We start from the raw sequence: 16,732 nt of genomic DNA, 5'->3' as shown, positions 1-16,732 counted from the left end.
AGCAATGTTGCCTCTCTGATGACCCAGATTTATATGTTATGATTAGTTGCACTAAATCTAATGATGTTCACAGAACTGAGATCAAGAAAAATTAATCAAAACTGAAGGAATGGATGTGGGAACGAAGTGCAAAACTAAGCCAGCAGTGGTTGAATTTTACTTCAGAATTTTGTCTGCAATGACTTATGGAGACAGCAACTCGAATATATTTGAGGGTTTTTATAAGAGGGGGGGGGGGGATTGATTTGATTTTGTACTCTCTGTATTCTTAATAAACCCATCTTGTTACCTTATGATGATGTTATTTGTACCTTTTACCCTATACCTCTAAATCTATCAGTCGAAAAATTTATCAAATCTGCATTTATGTGATAAATGATATGGCAGCACTATTAGAAATGGCATTGTTTCTTGGATGTTGTATGTTACACATAATTGACCACACTGAAGAACAGGGCAAAAGGCACCAAAATATGAACACACCTATGTTAATCATATTGCTTTATTTGTGGTCACATATATTGCACATTTGATACAATTATCAAATAAATTATCAAAAAAATATGTAATAAGTTCTTTTCACACTATTTGGATTTAGATTAGCTTTCAGAACTTGCATCTGATAACAATCAAACATTTAAAACATTTAAGGAAAAACTTTTGAATACTTTCAAAAATCGTCCTCAAAATATGACCAGAACTACAAGTAAGTAATCTACATGTATACAATGTCCAAAATAACTGTAACCATTTCACACAGGTGGAAGAAAATGCCTAGATGAGTGAGATTATCTTTCTACATTTGAATAGAGGCAGGCATAATTTCCTGAATATCACATTGCCCATTCTCAGTATGATATTCATAACAGGAAGAAGTGGGGGAATGCCCTGATATCGTAATTATATAAGTGATCTATATAATGTCCAAAACAACAGTACACATGGAAAAAAATGGCCACGTTATTTGTACCTCATCAAAGCACCGTAATTGATCAATACAATCTCTTATGCTGTGTTCAGAATAAAAGTTATCATACTAGCAGGATCAATCTATCTCACCAGCAATGCAATAAGCTTAACTGTCTGACATGCCCCCTTGTAACTTGAAGTTCTTGGGGAAAGTTGGGGAAAATTTTGTGATCCATGCTGTTGTTCATGTTGCTTTGCAACGGGGCATGTCTGACAACTTGGCTGATAACAATCACTAGTGGGCTTGATTTGGTCTTAAAGTGCAATTTAAGAACACAAATAGTCTTACATGATCTTAAAACATGAGTAAGACCATTTCTAGTCTGACAGCCAATTAAGATGTCTCCCCTTACACATTCTCCTATTGTGAGCAGAGGTGTCCTCTATTGTGAGGGGAGGAAACTGCTTGACCACTTAAGTAGATGTTAGATCATTTTTGATCTTAAAAGCAGATTCAGTCCATTTTAAGACTACTGCAGTAATGATTAAGATCGTTTAAGATCATTTGTGAACTTAAATTGCACTTAAAAACCAAATCTAGCCCACTAGTGAATGACACTGCCTAAGGGAGATCGCTCCTGCTAGTATGATAACTTCTATCCTAAGCACAGCCTTAAATTGTTAAATTTCACTTGCCCTGGAAAAGCACATCAAAACATAAAGGTACCCGTTTCTTCTGCACTACAAAGAGGGACATAAGAAAGATAAATCATATATTTTCCTTGTTTCACCCTCAATAAATAAAGTTTAATCAGTTGTAAGTATTAATTCAGTATTGTGTATAGCACACGCCACCAACGTGGTTTCAAATTATTAATATGGTTTCATTGTTTAAACACGTGCCAAGTAAAGAGGATTCCCAAGGGAATCATACAAGATAAACTAAAAAAAAGGTTATCAGCATGTGACGTGAAAATGTTTGAGAATTTGCATGATGTGGAGTTAACTTTCCACTGAGAATGGTGAATTTTTTGAGCCAGGAACATTGTCTTAGAAAGTTGAAATGAACAATTGTGCAATAACCTATGATTCGACAGAATTTGATAGAAAAAAAAAACAAAACAAAATAAATATGGTCAGCTTTTGCCCATTGCCACACTGCACTGGCAAGTCTGCCATTATTTCTGATCCCACTCTACTCCGGATCTCACTTGATTTTGTGCAAAGTCCGGAGACCTCGATTTTATGCCAAGCCTTTGAGATTTTGAGTGATCTCTAATGCCTCCCACTGGGACCAGCTATTTTTATCCATTACGTGGGAAGTTTGTTACAATTGTATGTCGTTCTTTGACATCAGACATTATCGGCAAGTGACCCATTTATCTCAGAAGGTCAAATGCCAGGGCTACTGTAATAATTTTTAAAGTGAGATTTTACACAAAATGGGATCCAGAAATTGCTCAACTGTTCCACAAGCACAGTCACAACTCTAGGTCTCCCTCCTTAGAGCACCGTCAGAACAGTACATGTGCTAACAGATTCCCAGATCAAATATGGCGACCCACTATAAAGATTTCCACTTAATTCAGGATTAGACACTGAAAAGATTTCCTGCAGGAATTACGCAACAAGCATTCAAGTGAGTCGGCCATATTCGATCCGCAGATCTGTTAGTCCCCTGTCCTGAATGAGCTCTTACTTAGTCATCATGCAGCATGGGCTTTGCATGTGGTGATGTATATGGTGGGACATGAAGGCTGTTGACCCCCTGAAAGTGGGTGCTGTCGTAGTGCGTCACGGACTCCTGCACATTCTTGGTTGCGTTGAATGGCTTTTTGGCCCAACCTTGTTCCACGCCAGATCCAAAGATCACATAGAAGATGGCACCAAATGCGTACACTGCAGACGATATGTAAAATGCCTTGTGCCACTGGACCATGGTATTCTGGGTAATAGAGAGATTGAAAAATGGAGGATAAAAACTCTCAGAGTGCATTCAGAAAAGTGGACTGACAGAATGGCAGAGCAAATATGGTGACCCACTTAAAAGCTTGCCGCTTAATTCAGGAATAGACTTCCTGCAAGGATTCCACAACAAGTATTCAAGTGGGTCGGTCATAGCTGATCTGCGGATTTGTTAGTCCCCTGTTCTGAATGAGGCCTTATTGTAGCTATATGGTAAGGGCTTGATCATTTCAACTGGGAAAATACAGAATTTTATGGATACTGTATTTTTTTAAGTTATAAATTTTTGAAAATATTCCTACTGAGTGATAGCAACACAGTTGAAAAGCAGACCTGATATCTATACAGTAAAAGCGCCAAAATGCTACATAAAAATATATTATTAATAATTCCAAAATAATGTATCTGAAAAATTGATAATTATGCCCGGTTGAAATGATCAAATCCTATATATAGGTGCTTGATCACTGTCGCTACTAACAAAAAATACCACATGGACACTGTAATGTGTCTGTGAGTATCATGCAAATATCAGTTTAAGATAAAAGAATACATATGATGTCTCTGTATATCTGTGTCTGAGTGTGTGTGTGTGTGTGTGTGTGTGTGTGCAGTGTAAGTTGGGTTTATACAATTGATATTTAACTACTCAAAACAGTTATGAAGTACTTGGTATAAATAAATTGCATGACTTAATACAAGTGCTTAATAAAATTTATCAATTTATGTGCATGTATTAAATTTTTTAACATAATTATATATTAAAATTTATATTAAGTTATGATTTTCATGTCCAACATTTTGAGATATCTGTGATGCAAGCAGAAGAACAAACTGAACAAAAGCGGAGCTGGGATGCAAGTATACTGAATGACAATAAATTTTCAAAGATTAAATAATGTTATGCAGTTATTTACAGCATACTGGCATTTGCTTACATTTTCATCTGTAAGAATACCAACAACCTGTGGTCCTAGAAAACCTGGGATTGTGGCTGCACAGTTGGTGAAACCAAGCAAGGTTCCTAAAAAAAAAAAAAAAAGAAAGAATGAAACTGGAATATTTATATTGCAAGCTTGTAGTAATATTGGGTTATATGCTGGATTATCTTTTACTTGCCCAATCATGGCTCCATAACTCGAAAGCATTGCGCATTGTGACCGAGCACAAGCTTCTCGATTCCATAACTTGCCCATACTTGCCCCATATAATACACTGTAGCCTCTATGTGATATCGCTATTCGCAATACGTGATGCTTTGGAGTTACAGAGCCCATGTCAAAATATTACGTACAGCTATTGTTTTGTGTTGTACCAAACTACCACAATTATCAGACTGTCACACTAAAAGCATCCTCTTCTTATGCATTCACACTGAACACTCTGGCTCAACTACCACACTGCCTCACCTGACACCTTGTCTCAACTAATGCATTCTCTTAACATATCAGGTAACATATTATATTGCACTGACTTAATTTACCCACTGACTCACCTTTGATCTGCAGTCTAAAGTGCCATAGTCTCAGTCAGCACTTTGTCTGGACTAACGGACCATTTTAGCAAACTCACTTAATGTTTACCTATTGCTTCAACAAACATATTCTTACAAATTGGCTCAACTAACACATTCCAAGCTTATAAATGCTGGCTCTGCAGCTTACAATTGTCCTTCAAAATGACACATATAGACACTTTCAAGTCCTGATTTTTTAACTTTGCATCAAGAAATATTTGTAATTTTATTGGAAACCTTTAATTATGAACTGTACAATCAGCTAAAACAATATTTTCTGAAATTTTTCATACAAATAAGAATACTGAGTGATTTTTTCTACTTAGATAACATGATGTCCTCTTGTTTTAAATAATTATGACACAATTAAAAGTCACCTTGAGACATACGAAACTTTTCAATACCTTTAATCAAAATTTAAAAAGTGGCCCAGAAATTTGATTCAATGATTTAGCATTTGGTTTAAAAGGACACAGATAATCTGATTATAGGTCATAAGCTGTTAGAGAAACATGCAATTCTATATTTTGAAATACTCCCTACTAGCCTTAAAATCCACCTTTAATTTTTTTGGGACTCCCAAAAAGTTGGAAATCTGCTGACAGTTAAACAATCTTATCCCTGATAGCTGGGCTTACAAAAAAATCAGTTTTTCACATCAAGCTTTAACTTATGTATTATGTACCAGTACATTAGGTGAGGTCCCAACACATTATTACAATATAGGAGTTTTTAGCTTGCTTTCACTAGTGACTCCCCTAGTTTGGGTGGAAGTTGATTATCTGACCATGTGACAAGCACAGGGCCTCCATTTGGTCCACTTATGTGACTTTTAAATGATAATTATTAATCGCAATCAATCTCTCAGAGCATGGGCGTAACTAGGCATACGCACGGATGCACTGTGCGTACAATTTTTTGGCCAACCATGAGATTATTTTATATAAATTTAGTGTATTTTTCACGGAATATAAAAGAAAATCCTCTGCTTATTAAAGTCACCTGTATGTACAAATCCTCTGTATCAATTGTATAGGCACAATTGTTCTGACCCCCCCCCCCCCCCCCCCCCCCCCCCGCCTTACAAACTGAGGTAAACAATGCCTGTAACCTTAACAAGTCCTATCTTAATAGTCCATCAAACTGAAACTTCCTTTACCTCTTAATTTGAGGGTTCAGTGGCCCTTAACTCTTCTGTAGCCTCTTTCTTAAGAATATCTGGCGATATTTATCTCAGGTAAAAATCTGCCTGAGTGTTATTTTCAAAGACCAGCTCCCGCAACCCTGGGGGCACTAGATAAAATCTGGACCTCAGGTTTAAGAAGGAGCTAGAGAAACAAAGGAAGAATTTTTCCTGCAAAGCTTCAAATTGACACGGACTTGACCCAGCTTACCCCTCCAAACTAACAGGGTGACATGGGCAATTTTTACAAACAAATAATTAAACTTAGATGTATCAGAGCTCTGTCGTGTCGTACAATTGGTTGTTTTTGGGAGCCATACATCCACATGTAAGGTGAATGAAACCGTATGTTAGTTCAACTCAGAGGTGGATCCAAGATTATTCGAAGGGGGTTCCACATATGCGAAGCTAGCCTCCTTTTAAATAAATATACCGTTCTGGGTAATAAGAATATTGAAACTTTTTTAATTGCGAGAATATTTCTGACTAAATGACGATTTTATCATTAATGGAAATTAAGCTGCGATGTGTGGTACATATGCTGTAATTACACTGTCCTTCATCTCTTGCGTTAGTCTACATTTTGCTGGGAATTTTAAAAATCTGTGCGTACAATTTGTAAAGGTCTGGTTACGCCCCTGCAGAGGGCACCAGTACAAACGTATATAGCTCTTAAGTACACGAATAACTCTAAAAAGAGCCCAATTTACATTCCAGCAATGCTCTTTTAGACATTGCCATAGTCTAGGAGTCCCTAATTGTGCTACCCCCTTAGGGCATGTTGTTTCGATGCAGTGACGAAAACGGTGGAACATGACCCCCGCCGGCCCTGTTGTCGTGGTTTGTCAATGTATCTTGAAGGTTCTTGGCTTGGTAGAGTGGCTTTTTGGCCCATCTCTGTTCTGCACCAGAACCAAAGATCGCATAGAAGATGGCTCCAAATGCATATATACCTGAGGCTATGTAAAGTGCCTTGTGCCACTGACACATGGTATTCTTGGTGGAGAAAAGATAAATAAGGACATTGGTTACTTGCGAGCAAAATGGGACAATTACACATGTACCGGTATATGTATAAACCGGTTAAGCCAGGTTTAAAACATATTGTGAAAACCTACATAAAACGTTTAAAATTATAGAAATGTACATGTTCACGAAATACAGAACAAATGTGAACAGAGATAGTGAATAAAGTGCAATGCAGTTAAAGAAGATTGATTAGTTAACATATACCAGTATAAGAGTAACACAAGATGAATTATTAATTTAATAATATTGCACTCCATACAGAAAGAAATGACATAGAACCCTTTAATAGGCTAGAAGATAATGTCCATTGTAGGGAAAAATAAAACAGGAACTGAGTGGGACAAGAGAGGGCCAAAGAAAGCAATGAGTGTGGTTAAAGGAGAAGATCAAAGTAACAGGCAATGAAGGCGGTAAGAGGTCCTGTGGATAAAACATATATATGAAAAAAATATAAAATGTAAAAAAAAATAGTAATATTAATTTCCAAGCAGTGACAATTGTTGGGAATGTTGCACTGAAATAAATGACACAACAGTAGTGCAAATAAGATAAAGATCTTACAGACCTTATGTTGTCACACATCAATTAGGATTTCTAATGACGTCTCCAAGATCTACGTTAAAGAATACAATGACAGAAATTCATCAAATTTACATTAAATAAAGATTTTGTCAGCTCCCAGGAGGACAGAAAGCTAGCAATGACAAAAAGGAAGAAAAATCCACAGGAAGTCAAGTAACAGATAGAGAGAGAAATCGCAAGTGACAGAGAGAGTTAAATATGCTGTTCACTGACCAGGTGAAGTACAGTCTCAAAAACAGCAGAAGATTTGCTTTATGAGGCTAGTAAATATGTACAGTCATAAAAAAAAAAAAAATTATGAAAAAAAATTTACAAAGCATGGCTATTTTTGCAGCAAGCTTATAAAGCCTTAGATACAAGTGGATGATAACCAGGCTGAGGACATGACACATGCTGCTCTGAACATTTTATTTGCTTGCATTATCATTTGTAAGAATACCAACAACCTGAAATTTGCTTTTAGGCCACTAAGTATGCACAGTGAAAAAAAAAAGGGGGGGGGGGGGGGGGGAACAAATCTTGGATATTTTTACTGCAAGCTTGTAAAGGTTTAGGAACAGGTTCAGTGTAACTACATGTAGGCCCAGTGCCTTCCATATGCTTACATTATTGTCTGTAAGTATACCAACAACCTGTGGCCCTAGAAAACCTGGAATTGTGGCTGCCAGATTGGTGAGGCCATACAAAGTTCCTGAAACAATCCCAGCTGATAAATGTAGCAGTGAAATGACTCTGTTATATGAACAGCAATATTATTACATAACAGCTTCTCCTTCTGTAATTTTTGCACAGCTGCTTTGATTAAAATGCTGTCTCAACTAACACATTATCAGTGAACATACTGGCTCAACAACCATACTGCCCCATTTTACACCTTGTCTCAACTAACACATTATCATACTGGCTCAACAACCACACTTTTTCCTTTTCTCCCTCCTTTCAACCTCCACATTTTCATCAAAGATACAATCACTAAACCTGATAGGGATAATAACATTGTTAACAGATGGTTAAAATGTTTAAGCATATCTATATATTTATACCATCTTAATACTTAAAACTGTTGAAATATTCCAACAAAACAACAACACACTTGACAAGTACATACTGTACAATGACAATAACTCCTGATCACTTTCACTACTTTCATATAATATAATAATACAAGTTATTGGGATGATGAAAATATTCTAGTACAATAAAACTTTTAACTTAAATTTTCATTTTTTACCAAGTATTATTTGCAAAATTTTCCATTACAACCGTAACCTGATTATTATTATTATTATTATTATTATTATTATTATTATTATTATTATTATTGTGGTTGCACTCTAGTCCTCACCTGCATATGCTGGAGCAATATCAAGGTGGTTGACATTAAACCCTGCATAGATCATGCCTTCTAACCCCACCGCCATGGAGAGGAACAAGACGGCCAGAACATGGTTGCATTTTATGATAGTTACACATATTAAGAAAACTGCTGGAAACATCAAACCTGAAGTAAATACAAAAAAACATGTAGGCAGCTGAGAGAGAGAGACAGGGAGAGAGAGAGAGGGAGAAAGAGAGACAGAGAGAGATTGAGAGAGAGATTTCACAGTATAAGGATCACTTGTATCCAATAAAAGACAAACAGACACACAGGCACTTGGCCTGTGGTCAGGGGGTTTGAGGGGAAAGAACAGTGACCAGAAAGAAAACTCTGACAGAGGTTCTATGCTTTTTCTCAAATTGGGAACACTAAGTAAAGAGATACAAATTAAGGTCATTAGGTCAGGAAAAGAACTTTCACTCCTTTTGAAATTGTTGACTACAGACCTTGATAAATAAATAGGTAGACAGGTCTATTGCTACAGGATGAAGTGAACATCTCACTTCCTCCACAATAACATTGGCACAAACAAACAAGCACGCACCCACCCACGCAGACATGCACACATAGGTAAATGAGTATAAATCTCACCTAAGCCATTGTAGAGTTTTCTCACTGCAGTTGTTGACAGTATTTTATTATGACGTAAATAATCAGCCGATATCCCTGATACATTTCCTATAATCCACATGCACAGATATGGCACAGCCGACAGGAAGCCATTCTGTTTAAAAAAAAATATTATTATATATATATATAAAGCTGATATTCATTTGAAAAAAAAAACACTAAATCTGAACAAGTTTTGCTTATAAACAAAATTAAAAAAAAAAAACTGCAATTTCCCCAAATTTCAAAACAAACTATGCCTATAGAAAATAATCTGCAGTGACTTGACTGAGAGTAGAAATGTCCTTGAGAAAGCAGAATAACCTGAAAACCAACACCAACACACATATGAACCTCACCTGTGCTATATCAAACTTGAGGATTTCTCTCATGTATTTGGGCAGGGTGGTCAGGAGTGTATAGAACCCCCAGTTATTGCACATGTGAGCCATCAGGATTGCCCAGAATGGCATGGAGGTTAAAATGGAGAACCAAGGTGTCTTTAAATCCTGAAAATGAAAATAAATATAAGGTTAATTACCATTAATGAGATAAATGTACTTAGTCAACTTAATAACTTGGCATGATCAATTTATTTATTTATTTATTTATTTATTTATTTATATATTTATTTTTTCTTTGAATGCCCTTTATGTTTACCTTTTTTTTCCAAACACAAGAAATAAGCTGTCTTCAATTTTCATTTTTTGATGCACTCATCCTGGATGATAATTATATTAAAGAATTCTCATGTGGTTGTATTCTCATAGTATGTTTTCCGACATTTTCCCTTATGTGTCTTTAACTCAACAACTCACTCATCCTAACGCCTCCATACCAATGTATTGGTTTCTATTCAGATAATTCTGTCTCCTCTCTGCTTATATTTGAGAAATTTTACTGGGCTGTGATTACCCCCCTCCTCCCCCTACCAACCCCCCCCCCCCCCCTTAACACACCCACCTTGTGTTTATCCACACCAATGCTGGTTTCCACATAGTCTTTCTCCTCTCTGCTTATCCTGGGGTGTTTTGCTGGGCTGTCAGAGACTATGAACATCCAGGCAACACACCAGACACAACCAACGCCACCTTTTGGCACAAATGATAATTAAACTAACATTTTAATATATTAAACTGATATCATCCAGGCAACACACCAGACACAACCAACGCCACCTTTTGGCAGGAAAGATAAACTAACATTTTAATATATTAAACTGATATCATCCAGGCAACATACCAGACACAGCCAACGCCACCTTTTGGCACAAAATGCAAATTTAAAATAACTAACAATTTTCAATGACATTTTACCAAGAAAAAAAAATCAATAGCATTTTGATCACGAAAAAATACTGTTATTTAGCATCACATAATACTATATTTAATACGTATAACAAACATATACTAGATAAGACTACTGTTATACTATATAAAGCATATTATAAAATGTCAATTCACCAAATACATAAAACACTGACTCCCATCCAAGTGATGACTGACACAGGTACCCTGAGATGGGGAGAGCTATAACAGTGCCCAGTTGAGCTCCTGAAACAATCAAATGAAATTATTTCTGTTACAATACATGCCACTAGAAACCTTCAGGTAACCTTTACTGTTGACATTTGAGTGAAACTCTAAACCACATATTCATATTTTTTCAACTTACAACTTAGTTATGAATTGTTAACATTCGATTTTATCTAAATCATGATTTATTTTTTGCTTTAATTACATTATACTTCTGTTAATTAAATTGACCAATATATAAAACTATCTAAATTAAAACTAGCTCTAAGCTTTAAATGACAATAACGGTCCACTAAATTATATTCTGCAATACCCTAACATGTTCATAACTGATTCATTTATTCTATCACAGAAAAATATTTTTGTACCAAAATTCAAGTGAGAAGTGTATACCTGCGTAGCTAAAAGAAACCAGTCGACTCCTCTCTAATGGTGGTGCCCACCGACCCCACATAGCATGCATGGCGGGAAATGTGACACCCTGGGATTAAAAAAAAAACTTCATATATATTGATACAGCAGAGATTGAAACAGCCTACTAGTACTTCGTATAATCAATTATCCAGTGACACTGTTAAATTCTTGTGATCAAAATAACTCAGAATATTCATCAAGCGATCAATATTATATAAATTATCAAAAAAATAATAGTTTATTCAATACTCAATTCTGTAATTCCAGAACCCCCTTACAATTACATATTAGAATCGATAGCATTTTGATCACAAAAAATAATCACATAATACTATGTTATGAAAAATAAAAAGATAGATCAATATCAACCAATTATAAAACCTGTACCAGCAATTCTTATCATTTCTCAGCATTTCTTTATTTCTTAAATAAATAATATCAACATATGCCAATTGTGACCAATTAAAATCACACCTTTAACCAATCAAACTGCCCGTTGCAACAAAGCAATCACATCAGTTTTCAATCAGGATGACAACTTCAAACACAGAAGTGACCAATCAAAATTCACAGAACAAAACATATGACTAATATCATCCAATCGTATTTCCTGTAACAACCTCACCTCTCCTATTCCCTGTACCACCCTGACAGCTATCAGTAAAGACACACTGGTTTTGGCACAGATTGGAATCACAATGCTCAGCAAAGCAGTTATAAATATTCCGCCCCCAAAGAGGACCTTCCCCCCCATCCAGTTGGCCAGCCAACCCCCAGGGATTTGGGTGGTGATGTAACCATAGAAGAAGGCACCCAGAATGAGACCCTGAAGGTTTTCATCCCAGTTAAAGTTCTGGAATTGAAAAAAAATTACTTACATTTCTGGAAAATTATGAACATTTATCATAAATGACTTCATCTCGTAACCTAACAGACAAATCTGAAACTAAATCAATCTATACTAGCACTTCGAAAACAAAGTTGCAGTTCCAATTACTGATAATAAAAAGGGTCTGGAGATTTCATAAAGGAAGTGTCTTAAAACTCCATAGAATACTGTAACAACTATTATTATTAATATATGTGCAGGAAAAGTAAAATTTAACATATTTGGTCATTATATAAAACGCCTATGAATTTTTATTAAGTTTGAGTATATAAGTCATCAAAATTATATTAATATATTCTAGAACAAGGCCTCTGTATGACTTTTAGGGCGCATTCCCATAGATTTTAGATCGATCTATCCTCATGGGAAGTCTCTAGATTACTGTCAGATAATCCGGCTTAAATGTCCGTCCCGCCTACTACAAGCTGTAAGGGGGTAATTAACTTTTGTGCCTGCTCGGCTGACAGCCATTTAGCCTGAACCCCTAGGGAGTTAGGCCGGTCTAGTTGGATCGATCTAATCTCTGGGAATGGGGTCTTAGATACAGATTGCAAATAAAACCCACATATAACGTACCCTCTACCAGGGCTACAGTTTCTATGTGGATTTTTCTTGCAGTGCAGAGAAAAACCATGAATTAACCCAGAGACATACAACTGTATCTGTGGATATCTAGTGAACAATAAATCCATGTCCCTGGTAGAAGGTACAGTACATAAAACCCACATAAACATCTGTACCATCCTCTAGACTTACTCCATTCTTTTTAAAAGGTGATGTTGAATTCACTTCTGTCACTGGACATTGTCCATCAGTTGAGTTCAGGGACTTGGAGTCCGTCTCGTTGACCATGGCGATAAGGGCAACGCTGAGGTTGACGCGGAGTGCGTAGACATTCACAAAGCCCATGAATGCCATCAGTGCCAACACATTGCGGCATGAGAAAAATCCTCCTGTACTCTCTAAAAAGATATATGTATATAGATAAATGTTCATATATATATATATATTTTCAAATCAATCAATTGATTAATTTATTATTATTTAATTAAAGAAATTAAGAAAATAATAATAAATCATGATATGTATGGACAGAAACAATTGAGGTATATAGTATGCAGGCAAGATAGGGGGTGTATAGAGAAGTACCATGACTTACCCCCCCAGCCTCCTCCTTTCCTTATGCAGCAATACAATATGGCATGACAAAACGTCATTTACAAAGTGCAGGTTCATGTTTGTATGTACATATGTACAGGTAGGTCATTGCTTGAAGCAAAATGCGCCTGTGAGAAGAAACTTACATGAATCAAATAAAAGAATTGCAGCAGCCAGAAAGAAGAACATGAATTGGGGGATGGGGCACACTGTTCGTGTGTGTGTGTGTGTGTGTGTGTGTGTGTGTATGTATGCCACGGGGCGTGGGGGAGGGGTTGTTGCTACCTGCTTCGCAGTATAAATATCAACGGCTTCGTTCAAGGCATGATCAGCTGTCAGCACACAGCTACAATCGATATAGTTGCTTCACTGATCTTATTCGACATCAAAAGTGAACAGAACAAACGATACCTATCTGTCTAACTGGAGGAGATATTAATGGACTAATATCTTCGTCGACTTCACTGTCGCTGTCTGTCTCGCTCTCCTCTCTATCTGCCATGTCTTCACACACTCCACATATCAGCCTCGTTATCACCATCAGGTCATCCGTTATCGGATTTTGCACATAACATGAATCGTTTAATTCATAGGGGCATAATTTTCCATATATTAAGAAAAAGGAATGGGAAAGGACTTCTAAGTGAAGAATTGAAAATAAATAAAAAAAATAAATAAATAAAACAGGACTTTTGGATGATCTTACACAAACCCTACGTCAGATCTCCACCAGGGACACAAATTAACAGCAATAACAGGTCTAGCTAATTTCTTCAATATTGCACTCCCATTCCAAACCCGAGAAGTACGTGAATACATATATAATTACGAAATGTTGTTGAAGGCCTTCGACTCACCTCTCTTTGCCGACCTGAAGTCCAAGATGGGCTCACTCTCATCCATGTTGTAGGGCCTCGACGAGTACGTGCAGTAGGCTACGTTAATTTCTAAGGTTTCCCCGAGGAGAAGGATACTTCAGCTACTGAAGACTGCTGATTCCTTTGTTATTAAATTATGAAACCTTCCCAACGTCTCGATCCCTTTTATCACAATGAGATTAATTTCTGATTGAACCTCAAGTCCAAAATAAGGCTGCGTTTCTTTATTGAGGTCCAGTCCATAGAAAAATCTGAAAAACAACACTTTCAGGTTATAGGCCTAATGCCGTTTTCCGCTTGGCACAAAATAATTTAACTGATTTCAAATGAATTATATGTCACAAAAACGTATACAGTTTAATATTAAGGTTTACATATAGCCTAGGCCTTATTCACAACCAAAGTTGATCCGCGAACTAACAGATCAAATATGGCCGATCCATTTGAAAGCTTGCCTCATAACCCCTACAGGGTATCTATTCAGTGTCTATTGTTTAAGGGATTATGTGCCAAGCTTAATTTTCAAGCGGGTCGGCCATATTTGATCGGGGAATCAGTTAGTCCGCGGATCAACTGGTTGTGAATGCTGCCATAGTCAGCTCTGTACCTTAGGCACCGGTTAGTCCTCTATGGTTTATACATGTTCCTGGGGCGGCAATTGAAGGGTATTCACTTATGTATTTATTAATTCGTTTCATTATTATTATTAATAATATTTTGATAAGTACCTCTATAACTTGTACCGCTACAGTTTATATGTGCTCTTCACAAGAGTGCGCGCCTCCAGCTGTGAAGCTGATCGAGTTTTAATTTCCTGGCCGTGTTGAGAAAGATGGCTCCGTTTGGGTGGCACTCTATATATAATAGCCACTCTACTGAGTGATTAGTCTCTCAAAGTGTACACGGACTATATCGCCAAAGTGTACCGATACAGGCTGCATCACCAAAGTATACCGCTCCTTGTGAAAAAGGCCCCTTTGTTGTCAGATTACAAGACAGTGGCACCAATTCAATATTTGCCTAATTTTCGTCGATAGGGTATAAACCCTTTAACTTACCGTGATCCTAGCTAGAGTACGTTTAAACGTCGAATCTTTACGTTAATTTATACTAATACTATACTTACAGCGAGCTCCTTATTTCAGGTTGATTTTTACGGGTGGGGCAGTCCTAATGTCGTCATCACCTTGGTGCTCTTAAAAGGTCCCCCGTGTTACAGTAACGTTTTTCAGAATTGTTAGGTAGTAAGTGTGGAGGCTCCACTGATGTCGTATACCGCAGTCTGAATTATGAACTTGGCTACCTCTCACGTGCCTATCAAATTAGGCCATAGTTAATTTATTGCTATCACAAAACTGGGCCCTCCGTCGCGTTATCATTTTGGTCTCAGCTGTATTATACAACATGGCATGGTTTGATAGTTCATACTATTAGTTCATACTAATATTATAATTAGTATGATAATTAATATTATAATTAGTATAATAATTAATATTAACATTATGTTTTCAAAATTCTAATATGATGAATATTAAGTTTAAGACTCTTTGAGAAAGTTCATTATTAATTTGCGACTTACCAGTTAAAAATGGTGGAAATGAAACAAAAAATTGTCACATAACATCTAAATTGAAATATAATGGTTTAAACCTGAAGTTCGCAAAATTTCTAACCATTTTAAGAATCTCATTTAGAGCAAAGTAAAATATCTTTATCGTTTGGCGAAAGATTGCCGTAATGGAGGGAGACTAAGTATATATATATATATATATAGAAGCTGCGCACAACAAGTGCGGATCGTTACATCGATTTATTGATCATGGAAGGATTAAAGGTTATCAGTATTTATCCTCTGTTAATTATTACCTCATGGTTGACCAAGTTAATGTGTGGCATATACTGTAAACCTGCTATCAGTGGATGTGTGGACCGCACTATGGTAGGCCTATCACGTGTAGTTCAAATAACTTCAAGTGGGCGACTTCATGTGTAATGTTTAATCTACTTAAGATAAAACAGGCGAAATGTTGGTTGCTAAAGAACCACTGAAAAAAAAAAAAATTGGTTTACAGGTTTCGGGATTATCTTCCTGAGGACCAAAGTACGCTGTCCACATACATTTCCCATCTATAACCATAATATTTCCATGCAGTGCCTGTTAAGGTTTAGTATGCCCGATTGAAAGGTTCAGTGTCTTCATATCCAACAAAGCTGCTAATCGCACCCAATTCAGACCTTAAGAAAGATAGAATCCCTCAAATAAGAGTACCAGACGAGCCGACACTTAAAACTAAACCATAAGATAAAAGTGATATTAAATATCGAATACAAGTACAGGGACGGGACGGAAGTAGGAGAAAATGACTTTTCTCGATATATATATATATATATATATATATATATATATATATATATATATATATATATATATATATTTATTTATTTATTTATTTTATTTTTTTTTTTTGTGTAAAAAAAGGGAACTTCGGATTGCCCATTCAGTATAAACGTTATCATAAGAAGGGATCCAAATTAATAAATAAATGCATGGTGGTCATAGAAAATATCAATTAATTCAGTTAGATATAATTATCACTTTCACAATTCACAAACATTTCAGATTAAATTTTTAATACATATGAATCATTTATGTATATATACAGTATGTACATGCATTGTAGAGCAAA

The 16,732-nt window shown here is 36.2% G+C and overlaps 1 protein-coding gene across 2 annotated transcripts; it reads right to left on the bottom strand.

Moving 5' to 3' along the window:
• Window positions 1–329: 329 nt before the first annotated feature.
• LOC106174153 (sialin) lies at window positions 330–15,319 on the bottom strand. Of its 2 annotated transcripts, XM_087019191.1 has the most exons (12): window positions 15,172–15,319; window positions 14,025–14,296; window positions 12,766–12,971; window positions 11,746–11,973; window positions 11,100–11,187; window positions 10,635–10,724; window positions 10,135–10,262; window positions 9,531–9,680; window positions 9,154–9,286; window positions 8,530–8,685; window positions 3,813–3,898; window positions 330–2,854 (listed from the first exon to the last, which is right to left on the bottom strand). In XM_087019191.1, exons 2-12 carry the CDS (start codon window positions 14,068–14,070, stop codon window positions 2,609–2,611), a joined length of 1,557 nt encoding a protein of 518 aa, XP_086875317.1. In that variant the 5' UTR covers window positions 14,071–14,296; window positions 15,172–15,319; the 3' UTR covers window positions 330–2,608. The 2 variants fall into 2 exon arrangements, with proteins under 2 accessions (XP_086875317.1, XP_086875316.1); XM_087019190.1 differs by lacking the exons at window positions 14,025–14,296; window positions 15,172–15,319 and adding an exon at window positions 13,579–13,723 and having other exon boundaries at window positions 332–2,854.
• Between the last annotated feature and the right edge of the window lie 1,413 nt (window positions 15,320–16,732).

Source organism: Lingula anatina, chromosome 8, assembly GCF_051362555.1.
Source record: "Lingula anatina isolate TDL-2025a chromosome 8, LinAna3.0, whole genome shotgun sequence".
NCBI classification, from domain to species: domain Eukaryota; kingdom Metazoa; phylum Brachiopoda; class Lingulata; order Lingulida; family Lingulidae; genus Lingula; species Lingula anatina.
The sequence above is the reverse complement of the archived record's forward strand: the minus strand, read 5'-3'. Positions and strand labels throughout refer to the sequence as shown.